The following is a 19,319-nucleotide window of genomic DNA, read 5'->3' on the forward strand; positions in this document are numbered from 1 at the left end:
CTGCCTTGCTGGTGCTTGGTGTCAAGAGGGCCAGGCCTGCCAGCACCCCGTCTCCAGGGCTCACATGGGTACTGACCAGGTGGGTGGCAGAGGAGTTCAGGGCCCTGGGTCTGATCGGCACTGTGCCCTGAGATGGGGGCAGGGTAGGTGCATGCAGGTCTGGCCCTAGAGTCTGCCCGTGAGGGGCAATGGTTGGTGGGCACGCTTGGCTCAGGAAGCCCCTTACTGGACTGATGAGCTGCACCCTCTGCTCTCGCCCCGCCCCTGCCCGAACCCCAGTTCTTCACCTGCCTGGTCATCCTGTTTGCCTGCGAAGTGGCTGCTGGTATCTGGGGCTTCGTCAACAAGGACCAGGTGAGGGGGGTCCACCAGGGCCTGGTGGGGTGCCCTTAGCTCCTTCCTGCGCGGCCACCCATTAGGAAGGTGCAGGAGAGCTTCCTGGAGGCACCGTGGGGCTGAGCACCTGTCTGCCCAAGGTGGGGCAGTCGCTGCTCTGCTGACCCCGCCCCCCTGCCCCCTGCCCAGATTGCCAAAGACGTGAAGCAGTTCTATGATCAGGCTCTGCAGCAGGCTGTGCTGGATGATGAGGCCAACAACGCCAAGACTGTGGTCAAGACCTTCCACGAGACGGTGCGGGCCGGGCCCTGCCCTGGGGGCTTCCTGGACGTTGCCCCTTAGGTCCTTGAAGAGGGCCCACTCTGCCCTCTCGGTCCCGGGGCGGTGGGTGGGCCCAGGGGCAGGCAGGGCTCATCTCCCCGCAGGATGAGGCCCTCTGATGTCTGCAGCCCCTAGAGGTTGGGCTCAGTGGCGGGGGACACTGGCCGTGGACATTGGCTGCCAGCCTGACCGCGGCACCCCTGTTCCTGCAGCTGAACTGCTGTGGCTCCAATGCGCTGACCACATTGGCCACTTCGCTGGCCAAGAACAACCTGTGTCCCACAGGCAGCAGTGTGATCACCAACCTCTTCAAGGTGTGCAGTGGCTACGGGTCCACGGGGCACTGGGGGGTGGCCGGCAGAGGTTGACATGGCCGTGGGTACACGGACACTGAGGGGAAGGGGGGATGGACAGAGCCTGGCAGTAGCCGGTGAGTGGGGCAGACGCTGCTGTGCCCAACCCAGACTCTGAGGGTGAGAGCTGACTGGAGGGTCACCCTCGTGGTCGGGGGCTGAGGGAGGCCTGATGGCTGGGATGGTGGGCATGTGACGGCCCTTGCTCAAGGCCAGTGGTGGCTGCTGTGACCTTGGCCCTCCGCTGCCCAGAAGTGGCTTGAGCCAGGACATCGGTCCATGCCAAGAGTCATGTGAGAGCTAGCCGTGTGAGGGGCAGGGTGGGTGTGTGGGTGGGTGGGTGGGTGGGGGCAGGGAGTGGTGTGTGTGCTGTGTGGGGGTGAGGGCAGGGGCAGGGGTGTGTGTGTGTGCACTGTGTGTGGGTGAGGGCAGGGGTGCGGGAGTGTGTATGTGTGTACTGTGTGTGTGTAGGGGCAGGGATGCAGGGTGTATGTGTGTGTGCATGTGTGAGGGCAGGGTGCAGGCATGTGTATACAGGGCATGTATGAGGGGCCGGGGGCCTTGGGTTGCACCGCGCTCCACATCCCCGCGGTCCCCCAGGAGGATTGCCACCAGAAGATAGACGAGCTCTTCTCTGGGAAGCTCTACCTGATCGGCATCGCGGCCATCGTGGTCGCCGTCATCATGGTGAGTTGGGGGAGGGCACGGGTGGGGACACCCGTGACACATGCGGCCCTGACACTGCTCCCTGACCCCCACCAGTCTCTGCCCTTCACCTGAAGGTCTCTGCCCCGCCCCCGCCTGTCCCCGACGCCTCCTGCACGTGCACACCCCACGCACACTAACATACACGCCCCACCGCGCCTCCTGCACATGCACACCCCACTCACACTAACATACACGCCCCACCGCGCCTCCTGCACATGCACACCCCACTCACACTAACATGCACGCCCTACCGCGCCTCCTGCACGTGCACACCCCACTCACACTAACATACACGCCCTACCGCGCCTCCTGCACGTGCACACCCCACTCACACTAACATAGACGCCCTACCGCATTGCCCTGCCCCTCCCACGCACGCCACGCCCCCGACGCGCACACCCTTCTTGTCGCCACGCCCCGCAGATCTTCGAGATGATTCTGAGCATGGTGCTGTGCTGCGGCATCCGGAACAGCTCCGTGTACTGAGCTCAGCGCTGCCGCCGCCCGTGTACATAGCCCCCCGTATATGCGTAGCCTTCCCATCTCCAGGGCTCCTTTCTCTAACCCAGCCCTGTCACCTTTCTGGGGCTGGCGGCCCGCGTGGGGTACGGGGCAGCTGCCGGCGGCCTGGGGGAGGACCCCGGAGCCGGGCCCCACGAGCTGAGGGGCCGCAACCCCACCGCACGTCCCCGTCCCCCAGGCAGTACAACTGGCGGCTTGAAGCCCTGCCTCCCCCTCCCCCACCTGTATCTGGAGCCCCATCCGAGCTGCCCTAGCGCTGTTTACCATGTCACCTCCCACTGTACTTCCCCATCTTCCATTGAATAAAGAGGGAAACCCTGCCAGGCCTGTGGTTGATTCCCTGGGAGGGGGGCTGGCCACGTGGGAGTGCCCCTGGATCCGCCCCTCCCCAGTGACCAGGCTGAGCAGCGGCAGGATATGGGCCCCACCCTGCTGGAAGGCCTCCCTCCCTCCTTGGGTTTCCTCCTGGCCCCTGTGAGCACCTGGCCGAACCAGCCCACTGCACGTGTGGGGTGGGGGAGGCCCGCGGGGTGTTGGTTTGGACTTCAGGACTGATGGTTCTTCTCCTTCCTTCCTGCCCACCCCTCTCTGTGCTTGTAAGCACGGGCTGGCGGGCCTTGGGGGTGGGGGTGGTGTGTGTGTGTGTGTGTATGACCAAGTGGCCTCTGGGGAGCCCCTGGACTCGCAAGCCATCTCTGGGCCCTGCCCGGGTCTCCTCCCTTTGTCCAATTTTCCAGTCTGGGTTATCTGGACAGTGGGGGTTGACCAATCCACCGATCCAGGCCTCACCCACTATGGCTCAGAGGGCAGGCTGCTTGGTTAGAGATGCTGGGTGACTTCGCCTCCTTTGGGTGGTGCCCACATCTACCACTCTTTGAGGGTGAATCTGACTGGGGTTCTTCCTTTATGGACTGGGCCCCAGCCTTGCCGAGCACCTTAAGGACCCCACCCCCTCCACATCAGAGCTGGAGGGCTCTGGTACTGGAATGCCCCCAGAAGCCCCACCTCTCCGCTGTGGGGCCTGCAGATACATCTGCCCAGGAGTCTGGGGTGCTTTCCTCCAATTGACTGCGCTATGGGTAGAAGCAGGGGTCTCAAGGGGTGATCCGAGCTCTTCCTGGATGCTCGGGACTGAGGAGGGTGCCTGCGTCTCCTGCTTCTGGATAGGGCTGGGTTGCCCAATACACAGATACACATGGGTCTGGTGGTGTCTTCCCACCAGTCTGTAGCCCCTACCAAATCAAAGACCTGGGTGCAACTGCTCCCACAGATGGGCAGGTGGTGTCCCCTGCTTGGGGTTGGTTGATGCGACCCTGCCTTTGGACTGGGTAGCGTCACGGACCCCCAGTTTCCAGCAGAGGTATCCAAGTCATCAGAGAAAGCCAATATCGAAGCCCCCATTGGGCCTAGGGTCCCAGGGAGACGACGATATCAAAGGGAGAACCCTTGGGCCTTGTCCTCCGTCACCTGGCAGAAGGTGACCTATCTTCAAGTGGCCTGTGGCCTTTTGAAGCCAGGTTTCTGTAGCACAGGCTTCCCCCAGTCACACACACCCGCCCTCTTGGGGGTGGGATCCCAATGGGCAGGGCCACCGGACCAGAGGGGCTCGATGGAAGGATGGCCTGCCCCTTCCAGGCCACCTAAGTCTCTGCACCAGCCACGCCACAGCAGGGGCGAGGGCAGGTCTGCTGCTCAGAGATGCACGCTGTGGCTAGAGGACCCGGGGGTGGCCGGCTGTGTCCCTGAGGGTAAAGGTGGGCCTGGGAAGAGCCTTGCCCCTGGACGAGGCCCCAGGAAACACCCTGGGCAACAGGCACTACTTGTAGCCTTGAGCAGGGGAGGCCAGGCAGCCCATGCGTGCAAGATGAGGCCTGCTTCTGATTTGGGGCTGCGTGAGTGCGGGGACCTGCTTGGGGGGCTCCGATGCGGTGGGGCTGGGCAGCGGAACGCAACGACGGCCCTCTGATTAGCTTAGGCCCCCACAGCTCAGGAAGAAAAGGCGATGGATGGACGGAAAAAGGCGACGCCTCGCTACTTCCGGGCCAGACAGGAAATGGCTGGCGATTGGCTGTGTGCCCGCGAAGCGCGAGCGCGCGCTTCCTTCCCGAGGCGGCCTGTGTACTCGCGGCTGCCGGCAGGTGGCGCTAGAGCCCAGGGAGCACTCTGGGACTCGCATCCGGCCTTGTCTCCCTTTTCTCCTTAAATTCGAACTTGTTCCTCGAAGGTGCCCACGTCTCGGAATCAGTCCCGAGCTAGCCTCCCCAGCAAAAGAAAGGTTAAGAGTAGGAAAAGGAACCGCACAGGACTACGAGTCCCGTCAGGCCTCGGAGACGGTGGCCAAGTGCCTTCTGGGAGTTGTAGTTCTTTGGACACGAGCACTGAGCCGCTTCGCCGACAGAAGACTCGGTTTCCCAAAGGGCTAAGCGCGGCGTCCCGGCAGGCAGCGCGACCAACATGGAGGAGGCCAGGCTGCCGTGAGCGGTAGGTTTATATACGGAAGGCCGCCGCGAGGTCGTAGTCCCCAAAGTGCACCTCCGAACCTGGCCACTCCGACGTCTCGGTGTCCCCAGACCTGGGGCCCATCCATCCGGCCCTGGAGAATCTGGTTCGTTCCCCGCCGCGGGGCGGCTGCTGTGGGCATCAGGAAGCCCAGGCCCCAGCTCTTCCCACCGCCGAGCCCCCGAGTCCGGCACCTTGGTGGCTTTTGCGTGCCCATGGGGGGGACGGGAGGCCGGCTGCGCGTGAGCCCCCCTGGCCTTGCGGGCCCTAAAACGCCTCGTGGGCTGAGCTTCCTCCCCGAGTTCGCTCTGAGAGCCACACCTGGCCCGGAGTCCCGCCCCTCCGCCGACTGGAGCTGCCGAGCCACGCCCGTCGGTCCCCCATCCCCAACGTATGCACGAGCCCGGGGTCACCCCGCGCGGTGTCCGTGCGCCGGAACTCCCGGGTTGGGGCGCTGATGCTCTCCCCTGGCCCGTCGTCGTGGTAACAGGAGGCGGCTCTTGAGCGTGCCTTCGCCCAGCCAAGCTCCTCTGCCCACACACAGGAGTCTGGAGGGTGCCAGCCTTGGGGGAGTCCTTTGCAACAATCAGGCGCTGTGCAGGTTCTGCCAGAGTCTGGACTCAAGGTTTTGCCTCCCTGCTAGCCTGCTGCCAGGTGTCTGTACTCCTGCTGGGCTGGTCTGATGGGTGGTCCTCTCCTTGACCCCCTCCCAACTACAGCGCTTCCTGAGAGGCCCCTGCAGGATAGACGACTGAGCCTGGGCCCAGAAGGCTTGCTGAGACCGAGCCTAACCACCCACCAGCACCCAGGAAACGAGGCCGGTGAGAGATGGCTTCTCACAGCAGGGGCCCCTTCGGAGGGGGTGGTTCGCAGACTGAGCTAATGGGCCATTTGGTTTAGGGACAGCGCTGCCCTCTGGAGAGATGGCGGCGACTGGAGGCGGTGAGGCCGACTGCAAGGCCGAGTTGGGCGGCCTTCCTTCGGACGCGGTCTCCCTCAGTGACTCAGATTCAGACTCGGACCTCAGCCTGCCAGACAGTGCCAAGGTGGACACCCTGTCCCCAGAGGAGTTGCGGGGCGAGGCCGAGGGGGATTCCGGCCCCGATGAGCCACCCTCACCCCCAGCAGGTCCGCCCCAAGCCCCTGTCCGGCCATTTCACCTGCCCGGCATGAGTCCCAGCTTCTCACAGCGCAGCAGAAACATCTTCGACTGCCTGGAGGGTGTGGCCCACACCGACTCTGGAGACGGGGGCCACTTCAAGCGGCCCTTGGCACCCCCAGACCACCCTCCAGAACAGGGCCCACGCTGCGGCAGTCTGAGAGCTGTCCCACCGCCCCGGGTGCCCTCTGTCCCCGACTACGTGACGCACCCCGAGCGCTGGACCAGGTACAGCCTGGATGGCATGCCTGAGGGCAGTGACCAGAGCAACCGTGAGGCGGCCTTGTCTTTCCTGGGCTCCCGGAGCCCGGCTGGGCCCCCCAAATATGCCCCCACCTTCAACCAGGACCCCTCCAGCCGCGGGCAGGGCAGAATCATCTTCAGTAGGCCCGAAAGGAGCCGGGGCCCAAGGAAGGTGGGCGCAGCCGTGGGTGAGGCCGAGGATGGCGTGAAGCTGGCCCACCTGGTCGCCAGCCCTGAGACTGAGGAGGGGGGCCCTCATGGGGACCTGCAGGAGGGAGAGGGAACCCCCCCTGGGCTGGGCCCCGGCCCAGGGCCGCCCCTCTTGGTAGAAGCAGTAGGGTTCCACGGCAGCAGGAAACGGAGCAGGAACCACTTACGGAGCAAAGGCAGCAGCCCTCCCGACGGCCCCGGGGCCGAGGCCTAAGATGCCCTCAGCGGGCAATGCCTGTGGCAGCGCCTGCACACACGGGAGCCCCGCCATCACTGCCATGTGGGGACAGTAAAAGTTTGAGGGCTCATCCAGGCTCTGTGTGCTGTCTTGTGTCCCCAAGGATGTGTGCACCTTCTCACTAGGGCCGGGTCCTTTCCCACTCTAACCGGTGTTACCCCGAGGTCGTTGGGAGACTCGAGCGGTGACAGCTTGATGGCCTGCTGACCCCTCCCATGGGGGTCACCGTCCCCAGGGACAGTGGGAGGGTGTCTGCTTTGTGTGGCCCAAAGCCCACCCCTTTCCAGGTACCGCCCCGTCTGGGTGCCTCAAGGGGCGGGTGGCTTGTGCTGGCGAGGGACTCCCAGCTGGTGGGAGGTTGTTCCTGCACCGAAAGCTGCAGAGGGTGCCTGGGCTGGGGCACAGGTTGGCCCACTGGCCGAAGGGCCCTGGGCTTGTAGAGGGAAAAAACCACAGTGACCAGCAAGTCAGACTCTTAATCAGACAACAGGGGTGGGGTGGGGGCAGCCTTCCGAGAAGCTGGTCATCCAAGAGGCAGAGGGTGCTTCCCACAGGGCACCCTCTGCTCCCTGAAGTGGCCCAGGAGTTGGTTCAGGACGGATGGCTGCCTCCGTGCTCAGCAGGGAGCTTCGGGCTGCGGCCACCGCAGTTCTGGGAGCCTGGCGGAGAAGGAGAGTGAGGGGTCCGCCTGGCGCGCAGGACGGACACGCTGGCCTCAGGCGGGCCCCACCCACACCAGCTGCCCCGGGGAGGGCTGGGGGCCAGCTCCCAACAGAGGGGCGACCCATCCACACTCACCCCACTTGCTGCAGGGGCCATGGCCCTGTGCCAGTGTGTCAGCCACTGTGGACAGGAGAACCGTGCAGTAGTTGATCTGGAAGAGCGAGGCATTCAGGGAGCCAGGGCTGGTGAGCTCAGGTGTGGGTAGGGACACCCCAATCCCACCCCGCTCTCTGCAGGTGCTTGGAGCTCCAGGCTGGGTATGCACAGCCCCTGCTGAGAGATGTGCGCCCATCTGGCTCCAGGAGTGGGGTGCTCACCTGAGACTCCAAACCCTTGACTCGCCTCTCCTGCTCCCGAAGTGCACCCAGGCACGTGGCCACTGCGTCTACCCTGCAGTGGAAAAGACGCCACCGGTGGCTGGCGTGATGCCAGCACCTCCGGTGTACCTGCGGCAGGGCCTCTGGCCCTTTGTTCCCCCACCCCGTGCGCCCAACTAATGGCAGGTGATAGGGTGTAGGGCTCCTGAGAGAGATCAGGCGCCCTCCTTGCCCTGGGAGAGCAAGACCGAGGCCAGGAGGCTGGGCCTGCAGGCATTGAGGACCCACAGACAGAGGGCAGCCAAAGCCCCAAATTTGCAAGGACAGCATGCCACGCTTATTGGCCAGTGTCCCTCTTACTAGGGCAGGCCTGGTCCCAGCAGAGCCTGTCACCAGCAGTGACTGACCATGGCCTGGCAGAGACTGGAGATCCGCCTACAGGCCCTGACACCAGCCCTGTTCCTCTGTCCCCAGGAGCGCCCCTAACTCTTACATCTTCCTTCCCACAAGTGTCCTCCCCTGTGGTGCTCTCTGTGGGTGCTCCTTCATCACTGGCACGCTCCCTGTGGACGCCCCTCCCCTAGGGCTCCCTCACCTGAGGGCTCCCTCACCTGAGGGCCGTCTTGCGCAGGACCTCCGCGGTGCTCTCCTTTCTCCTCTTCTCGAGGCTGCTCAGGAAATTCTCCTTCTGGACCGTCTCCCACGTGAGGATCTTCTGGTCCAGGGGGTCGGGCAGGTCTCTCTCTGGGGGGGGGGGGGGGGCAGCTGGATTGGCCAGAGGCTTAGGACGGGTCCTGTCAGCCTTAGAGGGGGCCCTGGCCACAAGTACATCAGTGCCCCCCTCTCTAGTGGGGTTGGCCTTAGAAAGCAGCTAACCTAGCAGGCAGAGCCAGTGGCTGGGACAGGGGACAGGGCCACAGCCAATGTGGACGGTGGCAGCCAGCACCTGTCCCCAAGACCACCCCTGAAAGACCCAGACCCTCAGGGCCTTATTGTCACCTATATATCCTGCCCTGGCCCTGCCCTCCTCAGGGCCCACCCTTGGAATTATGGCCCGGCCCCAGTCTTACCCTCGTCCAGGTAGATCGCTCAGACCCAGAGCATCGCTCTGACTTAGGCCCTGGCCTGCCCCGAGTGGTCCCGCCCTCCCCGGGCACTACCTCTGGGGTCCTGCCTTGTCTGCCCCATGCGGCCCGCCCTCACCCAGCCGCTGGCCCTGTGGCTCTGCCTCTTTGCGGCAGGCCTTCTTGAGCAGCAGGCTCAGGTGGCTGAGGACGATGAAGGGCGGGGCCAGCGAGGGCCGCTCGTGGTACTCCACGATCAGGCTGTAGCGCTGCGACTTCCAGAATGTGTCGGCGTTCCCCTGCACCACCTGGAACGTGTAGCTGCGGGGGTGGGGGCCCCCCACGGCCTCAGATGCATGCCTCTTTCCTCTGAGGGGGCTGCTGGCTTTACTATCCCTCACTCCACCCCCACCCCCGTTGCTCTCTCCCAGGCCCACCTGCCTTGACACCTGGTGTCCTGTCCTACTGCAAGCTGGGCTCACCTCGCCAGCTGCCTCAACTAGACCTGAGGACCGGTGGGCTCAGGCTACCATGTGGGGAGCGCGGCCGCAGGGCACCTGAACATGGCGATGAGGAGGTTCATGAGCAGCACATTGGTGACCAGCAGGAAGGTGACCAGCAGCAGGATGACCAGCCAGTTGGCGTAGAGGTTGGGGCAGGAGGGTGAGTCCCCCATCAGGGGGTGTGTGGAGCAGTTCACCCGGGCTTCTGAAACACATGGGCCATGTGCAGAGGGGCGTTCTGCAGACCCTGGCCGGATCCCAACCCCCGCCCCCCACCAGCCTCCAGACACCTTCCCAGGAGCTGGCTCCTTTCCTCCGCAGAGTGCCCACACCACAGCGTGCCCCGCTGCGTGCCAGAGCTCAGTTCACGAGCCTCCGGTGCCCACACCTCACTGCTTGAGCCCCAGCCAAGCCAGGAGTGCCGCACACATCTGAGCGCATGCGCAGACACAGGAGGCCCCGCCTCTGGAAGCAGCCTGGAGCTGCTCCTGGCAGCTTGGGGAGCGACCTTTCCCGTGGGCGGGGCCTTGGAGGGTGGGGGAGTAGGAGACCAGTGAGTGGGCCTGCTGCCCAGAGTTCAGGGAGCAGGGCAAGGGCCACCAGGGAGTGCGACCAGGTGAGGCCTAGCCTCCTGCGAACAGTTGAGGGTGACCCAGGACTGGGTCACTCCTGCCATGTGTCCATCTCTGCCCAGCACAGACCCTAAGCCAGGCTGGCTCCCATGTCCCTACACGCAGGTGTGTGCCCCATGGCCATGCCAGCGGCCCATAATCAGCAAACCCCCAGCCCCCCCCTCTTTGAAGTGGTCAACGATTGTGTCTTGCTTGGGTCCACAACCAATGCTCAAGCAGCAGCTGCTAAGAGATCAATGACAGTGCATTGGGTGAATCTGCTGCACAAGACCTCTGCAGGGTTGAAGAGCAAGGGTGCCACTGTGAGGACTCAGGTGCGCCTGACCTGGCCATGGCATTGAATAGGAAGCAGTGTGTTTGAACTACAGTGCCGGAGAAGACTACTGAAAGTACCTGGGACTGCTGGGAGGATAAAGCAACCAGTTTTGGAAGAAGTGTGGCCAGAGTGCTCCTTAGAGACAAGGATGTGGAGACATGGTCTTACATACGTTGGACATGTTGTCAGGAGAGACCAGTCCTGGAGAAGGATGTCACGCGTGGTAAAACGGAGGGGCAGCGAAAAAGAGGAAGCCCCTCAGCAAGATGGACGGACACCGTGGCTGCCACCAGGGGCTCAGACAGGGACAGTGGTGGGGATGGCCAGGGCCGGCCAGCGTGTAGTTCCCTTACTCAGCGGTACTCAGAACAACAACCCCCAGGGCCCTGTGTGCGGGTGAACGGCTCCCCATAAACAGGCACGCCGCGCCCCTGGATCACGGGCTGGACTCTCCAGCCTGTGACAGCCCTACCCCCGACCCCTCCCCTGCCGCACCATCCATCTCGTCCAGCGGGATCTGGCCAAAGATCTGCAGGTAGGGCCGGTAGAGCACGCGGCGGAAAATCCACTCGGGGCGGCCGTCGTGCGGGTGCAGCAGGGCGTGGGTGGTCACGCCGTAGGCCACGAGCCACACGCTCAGGAAGAAGAGGAAGAAGAAGACGTCCTTCATCTCAGGGTGGGAGAGGCGTGTTAGCCAGGTGGGGGCACAGGGGACACCAGGGGTGGGGAGAGGGGTCAGGGCTCACCATCCGTTCCACAATGATGATCTTCGGGCCCAGCTGCTTGTGGACAGCGAAGATGTGGATCAGCCGCAGCGCGAAGACCATGAAGTCAATGGCCAACACTGCACGGCCAGCCTCGAACACCCAGGGCAGCACCCTGGGGAGGACAGGGCTGGGATGCTGGGGGGCCCCAAGGGCGCGCACACACACACACACACACACACACACACACACACACGGGCTGGCCAGGGCAAGCCCTGTTGCCAATGCCCGAGAGGCCCACTGGCCCCAGGCCTGTGGGTGGCATGCCCAATCCCACTCCTGGCAGCTGCCCCGGCAAGGCATCTGGGCCACACGGACCTGCAGGTCACACCGACGACAAACAGGAAGATGGCCACCATGTCACACTTGTTCCAGTTGTCTTCCACATACAGCATGAACTTCTTCACCAGGTTCGTGCCTTCATCCGTGAAGAAGCCCTGGTGGAGGAGAGACGGCCCCTTACAGCTGCAGGGGTCCCACCACCAGGGGCTGCCAGGCTGAGATTATCAGGGATCAGGCTCAGTCTCCCACTTGAACTGGGAACCGTGAGAGCTGGGGTCTGAGCTCAGTGTGGGATCAGGGAAGAGGTCAGCCTGGACATGGGGTCGGGTCTCTCTGTGATAAGGGTCCAGGAACTGGCTCTGGTCAGGGTTCAGACTGACTGGGGAGCTAGCATCTGGGCCTCATTTGGAGCTAGGCTTGGGGCTCAATGTGGAACATGGCCACTGGGGTGCCCTGGAACTTGTGCCTGAACGAGATCTGGGAGGTGCCTTGGGGCGGGGGGTGTTGTGCAGTGTGGAACCTGGCTCAGGACTCAATGATGAGTCAGGATCCGAGCTCGGTGTGGATCTTGGATCAGGGCTCAGTGAGGAGTTGGGATCTGGGTTCAGTATGGATCTGGGATCAGGGCTCTGTCTAGTCTGGGGACAAGGGGTAGCCTCTGCCTCTGAGGAACTGCTGCCCGAGATTCACCTGCCGGATCTCCTCCAGCACCAGCGTGAAGACCCAGAAGTAGAGGGTGATTTCAGGTGTTGTGGGCCCGTGGGGTGGCGGCTGGAAGTCCACCAGCAGGACATAGGTGAACAGGAAGAGGAAGGCGAAGTACATAACCACGTTCCCCAGGAACACGGTCACTGGAGCACCCCAGAACTTGCGCCAGCGTGTGAGCAGAGAGGAGGCCCCAGGCCCGCGGTGGAGGGACAGAGCCCCTGGTGCCTCGTCTGGCTGGTCTGTCCTGTGAGGCAGATGGGGAGCCAGCAAGTAGGCGGGTGCCCCACAGAGCTCCTCGGCCACTGCCCGCCTCCGGCCCTTCACCCTCCAAGGCTCAGTACCGGCCACTGGGCTTGCTGAGTGGGCTTCTCTCCAAGTCCAGGCTGTCTGACCCCTGCAGGGCCTCTGCTTCTGCCCTCTGTGGGGCCTCGTCGCTGTGGGCATGGGGTGCTTAGGCCGGGGAGGTCCCCGGAGGCCCTCCTACAGGGCCCGGGCCTGGCCTTGAATGGCAGCTACATTGGGAGGGTTATGAGGACACCAGGCAGGGGGCCAGGTGGGGGGCGCAACACCCCGTCACCCCTTGGAGCCCAGGCTGGTCCTCTGCATACCTGAAGGTGATGAGGGTGGTGTAGAGGAGTGGGGGGCAGATGAAGGCGCTCAGCAGGCGCAGGATGGGGGTGCCTGTGGCCATGTCCCCCCACCAGATCCGTGTCAGGAAGGCCTGCAAGACAGGTTGCTGCCCACCCAGCTCCTCTCACAGGTGGGCTGGGGAAGAGACTCAGGGGACGGCTTAATGGGGGTGGGGGGCTGGCCCGGGTCCACAGCTGAATGGCCACAGGTGATGGATGGGGTGGCAGAGGGGAAGGTGCCTATGGCAGCGCGGGGCTCACCCACCTGCACGCCGTCATGGGCAAAGAAGGCCTTGACATCTGCCTCGGTGGCCAGGTGCAGGCACGTGGTCCTGCCCCAGCTGCGGTTGCGGCGCACCAGCAGCGCGCAGGCGCGGTCCTCGTTGTTACTGTAGCACTCAGAGAAGAGACCTGCGGCCACCGGGCCACCACACCGCTGCTCAGTGGGGGACCCGTGTCCCGCCCCTCTCTGCCTCTGTTTCCCTGCAGCCTCCCTTTGACAGCGCAGTGGCTTGTGCACGCCACCCTGGGTCCCTCAGGAGCCCCCATCCCGCAGAGTGTCCCTGCCAGAACATCAGTGTCCCACCCCATGCAGGACCCAAGGTGGAGCTACCCAAGTGGGGCAGGTTTCCTCCACCCTGGGTCCACGGGGAGCAAGAACAGGGAACCCCCTGAGTCCCCTCCCACTCACCCAGGGCCAGCTGCTCGTACTTGGCGTCCCGCATGGTCCGGGCCACCTCGGCTTCAGCCGCCAGGTGGGCCATTTCTTTGAGGATCTTGCAGGCGGCCAGCGCGGCGGCCACGCCCTCCTGGCCCTGCGAGACCGGCTGTGAGGTGGCGGCCCCCTCCCTCCCCGCGAACTCCGGTGGTGACCTGGCCCCTGCGCTGGCCCAGCACACTCACCATGGCCCAGAAGTAGGTGGCCATCTCGTGGCGGTTCTGCAGCACCGCCCACAGGAACAGGTCTCGCCAGGGATCCTCACTCTTCTGCTGCAGGTCCAACAGCCACTTATGCCCCGTGGGCCGCTTGGCCGGACCCTTCTCCTGTAGGAGCAGACACCCGCCTTTGTGCCTAATGCTGTCTGGGCCCGGCCCCCACCGGTCCCGCCCCTTCTCTCAGTTTACTGACCCCATCCCACCCTGTTGCTGGTCCCGCCCATTGCTACCACTAGCCTCACCAATGACCACCTGTCTCCACCATCTTCCCCCCCACGCTGACGCACCCCTCACCATCGCGAGACCCGTCCCTCCACTGGCTGGTCACGCCCACCACCAGCCTCCTCCCTCCCTTGTAATAAGCCACGCCCCCATCACTAGTCCTGCCCCTGTCCACTTGTCTCCACCCCTGCCCAGACTGGCTCAGCCCAACACCACTGCTGGCCCCACTCCTCACCACCACTGACCCTGTCCATCACCAGCCTCCGCTCCTCCCCACATCACTAGCCCCACCCCAGGTTGACCTCACCCATCCTGCTGCTGGCCCCACCCGCGCCTTTTGAAAGCCACACCCCCAACCAACTGGTTCCACCCCTCACTATCACTAGCTCCGCCTCATTTCATTGGCCCCTCCCCACACTGACCCCGCCCGTCCAACTGCTGGACCCGCCCACCACCAACAACCATTACTCCTGACCATCACCATTCACTGCCTCCTGGCTTCCCCTCTGTGGGCCCGACCTCCTGATCCCACCGGCCACCATCACTAGCCCCGCCCACCCACCTGTCCCCGCCCTCCCTAGTCTGGCCCCGCCCTCTCTCACAGCCGGCCCGCGGGCCCCCGCGCGGCCCTCCTGGTAGAGTCCGCGGCAGGCGTCATGCAGGAAGTCCTTGAGCACGCGGGAGACCTCGTGCAGGGAGAAGGCGGGCGGCGCGGCGGGCGGCTCGCGGGGCTGCTGGGCGCCCAGGCCGGCCAGCGTCAGGCGGCCCTCCTCGTGTTTGCGCTGCAGGAGGTCGAAGAGCAGGCTCTTGGGGGACACGGCGCGGTAGAGCTGCTGCAGCCGCCCGTACGTCAGGAAGTCGGCCACGTCCGCGCCGTTGTCCACGAAGAGGCGCACGAAGTCCGGCTTGTCGTTCACCAGCGCGTCCATCATCACCTCCTCCAGGTCTTGAGACTGGGGTGGGGTGGGGGGGCGGGTATGCATCAAGGCAGAGGCCTTTGGGGCGCTGGACTCCGCTCGGAGTTCAGATCCCCAGCCACAGCTCCGGGACTCCTGGTCAAGCCCAACACTGCGTGGGTGGATGGTCCAGGATCGGCGCTCAGGACGCAGCCGCCAAGGGGGGACTGACCAAGCCCAAGTGGCTGGGGAGGGGAACACCTAGCCGAAGTCATGAGGTGGGGGGGGGCACCTAGTCCAGGTGATCAGGGTGCGGGGGACTAGCCTAGCCCAGGTGACCAGGGTGGTCTGGATGGGGAGTCTGGTCTAGCCCAGGTGCTGAGGTGGGCACCTTCCACTCGACGTCCCCGTTGAAGATCTCACTCTTGGCGATGTCCACGCGGCCCCAGGCCACGGCCAGCTTGAGCTCATCGAGGTAGTGCTGGGCATCATGGCTGTGACTCCTGCAGGCTGCGGGCAGGGACAGAGAGACGCCATCAGCGCCGCCCCCCCCCCATGGGGCTTCTAGACACCCCAGCGCTGGCTGCACGGGGCTTCTGAGAGGCACTTGGTCAGGGGCTGCTCCCCAAAGCCCGGAGGGAGCGCTGGGCAGGCAGATGGAAAGACCACCTGGCTCCTCCCACAGGGGGCGGGGCTGAGCAGAGTGGAGGAGGAGCTGGGCGCCTGACACCACCCTCATAGCTTTCTTCTTTCCCCCTCACCCCCCACTGCCCAGGACCTTGGGGCTCCTGAGTAGAAGCCAGGAGTTTGGGTTAACATGAAGCCCTTTCCCGACAGGTGGCTTTGCCGTCCTTGCCTGGAGGTCTAGCCCTGGGGGACACCACTACCCAGTGAGACCCATCATTGGCTCCAGAGCTGGGCGGCCAACCTTGGTGTCTTGTTAAATGACTGCATGGACCTCGGTGACCCCTGTGGGCAGGACATGGGCAGGGGCAGCTGGACTGGTTATTGTCTGGGGAGCAGCTGGGACACCCAGGTGCCTGATAGCCCCACGGGGGAGTCTCTCTGCTGCCGTGAGCCCCCTACCCAACCTCCCCTCCCTGAACCTGTGTCTGCTGCCCCAGCCACGCCCTCTCCAGAGTGGCCACAACATGAGTGTCTATGGGGAGGTGCGCCACCCCTTGAAGCAGGTCAGCCGGCGCCTGGTGCAGACCAGGGCACTCTGCTAAGGTGACGTGGCTTCCTGTCCTTGGGGGGAGGAGACCTGGCTGCACAGAGGGTTAAGTACTGGGCCGGGTGGTTCCGACCAAGCAGCCACCCCTCAGGAGAGGAAAGAGGGTGTGGGGTGTCTGGGGAAATGAGGCGTGAGGGCTAGGGGGCCCCGAATCTCATTGGAGTGATGAGAATGAGCTGGCCGTACAATGTGTGAATGTCCAAAAACCTAGAGCGCCCTCGGAGGCCGGGGTTTCTGGGACTGTGAGTCTTTCCGGGAGCAGACGGCCTCATCTTTCTCCCGCCAAGCAGCTGGTGGGTTTGAACCGCAGACCTCGAGGCTGGCAGTGCACAAGTCCCACCAGAGCTCCTTCTCCATGTCCTCAGACCGCTGACATGGGCAGTCTCACACACAGTGCGGCGGCCTGAGGGCATGCCCAGTGCTGCTGTCCCGGGAGGGGTCAGGCCCTGCCCCAGGCACAGGCCTCTCTCGGAGAAGCCCAGGACCAGACAGGACATGGGAGGTGGCCCTGTGCTGCAGGAAGGGCCCTGCCTGTGCTGTGCCTGAGCGCCCCCTGCACTTCCTTCCCCCCTGAGAAGCTGTGGGATCCGAAGGAGCCGTGGGGGCCGGGTGTCCGGGCTGCTCCTCACCTTTCACCAGCGCCTTGAGGATGACCGTGTCCAGCTCCTCGGAGCCCTCCTGCTCAAAGTCGTACACCGTGAGCAGGTGCGCGTGCGCAGCAATGGTCTGCAGCTGGGGCAAGCAGAGGCTCAAGCGGGGCTGTTCCCAGGGCACAGGACCCCCACACACCCAGGGACAGCCCCCCACAGGCCTGCAGGCTGGTCACCAAGCCCCTTCCCACCCCATCCACGACAGGCCATCCTGGATCGGGGGCTTGCCATGCTGGGCAGCCAGGGGAGGGCCGCGTGAGGCAGCTGTCCTGTGGGGACAAGGGTGGGGGCCAGTGCTGTGGGGTGGATGGCCGCGCACCAGCCTGGTCCAGTGCAGGATGTCCTCCCAAGAGAAGTGCTCGTTGGGGAACTTCTCCTTGAACTGCTTCTCAGCCACCTGGGGCACCAGGAGGTGGGGCTGGTTCACCAGGGCTGCCAGGATGTCTGCGAGGCCCCCAGAGCCGGCCAGGATCAGCCACGGGGCCTCGTGCACCAAGGCCCGGGACATCCTCTGGAAGACAGGGGCAGACGGAGGAGGAAGTTGGGGAGAGAGACAGGGAAGAAAGGAGGAGGGGGAAGGAAAGGAGGGAGAGACATAGGGGAGAGGGAGGGAAGGAGTGGGGAGAGAGGTGGGAGGGAGTGGGAGAGCAGATCGATCCCAGACCCTGGCAGTCCTGGTATGCCCCTGTCCCTTCACCCTACTCCCACCCTTGGGGAGCCCCCCTAACCACTGCCCCTACCTCCAGCATGCCGGGGTCACCGTTGACCATCAGGCAGAGGACAGGGATCTCGATGCTGCTGGTGCCTGTAGATGACCATCATGAGGGGAGACCTGGGCCGGGGCAGGAGGAGACCACCAGGCCCCAGGGCTGCCCCTCAGGGACCTTTATCACAAGCTGAGGACCCGGGGCTGCATCTGCATCCTGCCCTGTGGGAGCTCTGTGGCCATGACCGCCCCCCTTGGCTCAGTCCTTGGGCACCAGCCTTGGTGGAGGCCAGTGTCTCGGGCACCGGAGTCCAGAGCCTCCTGCCCTCCCTGGACAGGCAGGCCTCACAGTCCGACCTGCCCAGACCCTTCTGTTGAGTGACAAATCAAAGAGGCACCCGGGCCATTTTGGGGGTCCTGCCTGAACTCAGGAGCCCGTTCATGGTAAAGCCCTCTGCTGACCAAAAGGTGGGCCCAGGGCACCTCCAGAAAAAGGCGTGATGCTTGTGGGTCTCAGTTCTGATCTCACACAGGCCCCCGAAGTGCTGTGTGAACTCAGTCACAAGTGCCTGAACTGAACCCCCCACCCAGAGCCCCCATCTGCCAGGATCTCAGGCCAACCACACACAGGCAGCAAGTCCCACAGTCACCTGAAGGCACACCCCCTCCCCAAACAGGCTGCTCCATTTAACTGGCCCACCACCCCCTCTTCAGACACACTAAAATCCCTCAGCGCCCCCCTGGCCAGTATACGTTTGTCCTCCCGCCTGCCATCCAGGATCAGGCGTAGCTGTCTGCCTCTGCGGCCCCTCGATCGAAGGAGCCCGGGTGGCATCCTGTGGTTTTACTCGCTAGGCTGCTAACCGCAAGGTCAGCAGTTTGAAACCACCAGCTGCTCCTCGGGAGACGGACGAGACTTTCTAGCCCCGTAAAGAGTTACCATCTCCGAGACCCACAGGGGCCCTTCTCCCCTGTCCTGTAGGGTGCGTGCCTGGAGGCTGGCATTTTCATGAATGCCATCCGTGCAGCAAAAGCATCTTCCTTCAATACCATTGGTGCTTCAGCTCATTGGCACCAGCATTTCTTCCCTGAGCTTTAGTGCCTCGATGTTCGAGAGCAAGTCTGAGCATCGCTTCTGAAGCCTGCAGAAGAGTTGCTTCTCTTTCCCTCCCGTTCTAGGCTGCCCTTGACCTCGTTCACAACCCATCACGCCTGCAGTCCTGAGCATTCAGTGTCTCCTATCTGTCCTTGCGATGGCCTCTGCGTTCAGGTGGGACAGACTCACGGTCATGCTTCGGTGCCCATGGACTTGTTTCCATCTTAATCAGCCTCGGCCTGGCCTTGCATTTGCGCAATGGGTGGTCTGTTCCACAGGCAGACCCTGGCCTGGTTCTGATGGATGGGGTCCATTTGGTTCCTGTGTGTTGGGTCCTTGGGTCTGTCTGGTGAGGTCCGCACAGGTGGTCACCGTTTATGTCATTGGTAAACGGTTCTGGCGATGAACAAATAGGCTGTTGGTCTTGCCAAACTCGTAGCGTTTGGTCTACCAGCGTGGTTTCTGTCCTCCAAGACCATCTCTTCCAACAATGGTTCCTAATGCTCTTGATTTCCAGCTCTTGAATTCCAGACACCACTCGTGGTCGATGCATTCTCACGGCACGTGGGCCGCTTGCAGACCGCCGAAGGAGGGACACAGTCCCCTGAGGCACTCGTGGGTGTGTGAATTCAAGTGATTGTCATATGGACTGGCCGTCCGTCTTGGTGCACGGATAGTCTCCAGTGGCGGAGAGCGGAGAGCAGAGAGCGTTGTTCTTGGAGAGAGAGCTTGAAATGTGAAACCCTTCCTCTGGACGTGGTTCCAGCAGAGTGAACCATAGACTGGTTCAAAATGGCCAATCCCAGTCCATTTTAGCTCAGTGTCTGGGATATCAATCTTTATATGCCTCACTTCATTAATATGGTTCTCTCTTTTTTAATTTAATGAGTTGCTGCTTAGTATTTTCTTGATAAATTAAACTTTACAAGCTGGCACTGGCTGGAACAGTGCAGTGCCCCTCTCCTGGGCAGCACTGCCCCTGGTGGCTACACAGAGCAGTGCCCCTTCCCTGGGCAGCACTGCCCCTGGTGGCTACACAGAGCAGTGCCCCT

General features: G+C 63.6%; 3 protein-coding genes across 4 annotated transcripts in view; 2 read left to right on the top strand and 1 right to left on the bottom strand.

The window, feature by feature from the left end:
* CD81 (CD81 molecule) overlaps positions 1–2,560 on the top strand; it is a 5,547-nt gene extending 2,987 nt beyond the window's left edge. Inside the window, exons 2-6 of the mRNA XM_013007489.2 lie at positions 280–354; positions 526–630; positions 870–971; positions 1,611–1,697; positions 2,142–2,560. Coding sequence (XP_012862943.1) covers positions 280–354; positions 526–630; positions 870–971; positions 1,611–1,697; positions 2,142–2,204 — 432 coding nt within the window. The 3' untranslated portion in view covers positions 2,205–2,560. The remainder of the gene's footprint in view (positions 1–279; positions 355–525; positions 631–869; positions 972–1,610; positions 1,698–2,141) is intronic.
* Positions 2,561–4,433: 1,873 nt separating this feature from the next.
* TSSC4 (tumor suppressing subtransferable candidate 4) lies at positions 4,434–6,659 on the top strand. Of its 2 annotated transcripts, none has more exons than XM_004713758.2 (3): positions 4,434–4,721; positions 5,459–5,560; positions 5,640–6,659. In XM_004713758.2, exon 3 carries the CDS (start codon positions 5,663–5,665, stop codon positions 6,563–6,565), a length of 903 nt encoding a protein of 300 aa, XP_004713815.1. In that variant the 5' UTR covers positions 4,434–4,721; positions 5,459–5,560; positions 5,640–5,662; the 3' UTR covers positions 6,566–6,659. The 2 variants fall into 2 exon arrangements, with proteins under 2 accessions (XP_004713815.1, XP_045153223.1); XM_045297288.1 differs by lacking the exon at positions 4,434–4,721 and adding an exon at positions 4,746–4,845.
* A 521-nt stretch (positions 6,660–7,180) lies between these two features.
* Positions 7,181–19,319, bottom strand: part of TRPM5 (transient receptor potential cation channel subfamily M member 5) — a 23,501-nt gene continuing 11,362 nt past the window's right edge. The window contains exons 8-27 of the mRNA XM_004713757.1: positions 17,206–17,270; positions 16,785–16,976; positions 16,445–16,547; positions 14,973–15,091; positions 14,288–14,638; positions 13,431–13,571; positions 13,219–13,342; positions 12,793–12,938; positions 12,507–12,619; positions 12,240–12,332; positions 11,881–12,142; positions 11,227–11,345; positions 10,891–11,023; positions 10,640–10,814; positions 9,251–9,401; positions 8,833–9,014; positions 8,241–8,373; positions 7,630–7,702; positions 7,388–7,463; positions 7,181–7,248 (exon numbers count right to left, since the gene is read on the bottom strand). Coding sequence (XP_004713814.1) covers positions 7,181–7,248; positions 7,388–7,463; positions 7,630–7,702; positions 8,241–8,373; positions 8,833–9,014; positions 9,251–9,401; positions 10,640–10,814; positions 10,891–11,023; positions 11,227–11,345; positions 11,881–12,142; positions 12,240–12,332; positions 12,507–12,619; positions 12,793–12,938; positions 13,219–13,342; positions 13,431–13,571; positions 14,288–14,638; positions 14,973–15,091; positions 16,445–16,547; positions 16,785–16,976; positions 17,206–17,270 — 2,819 coding nt within the window. The remainder of the gene's footprint in view (positions 7,249–7,387; positions 7,464–7,629; positions 7,703–8,240; positions 8,374–8,832; positions 9,015–9,250; positions 9,402–10,639; positions 10,815–10,890; positions 11,024–11,226; positions 11,346–11,880; positions 12,143–12,239; positions 12,333–12,506; positions 12,620–12,792; positions 12,939–13,218; positions 13,343–13,430; positions 13,572–14,287; positions 14,639–14,972; positions 15,092–16,444; positions 16,548–16,784; positions 16,977–17,205; positions 17,271–19,319) is intronic.

The sequence above is a fragment of the Echinops telfairi genome, unplaced genomic scaffold (genome assembly GCF_000313985.2).
Source record: "Echinops telfairi isolate 266 unplaced genomic scaffold, ASM31398v2 ScPeMD7_7417;HRSCAF=8455, whole genome shotgun sequence".
NCBI classification, from domain to species: Eukaryota; Metazoa; Chordata; class Mammalia; order Afrosoricida; family Tenrecidae; genus Echinops; species Echinops telfairi.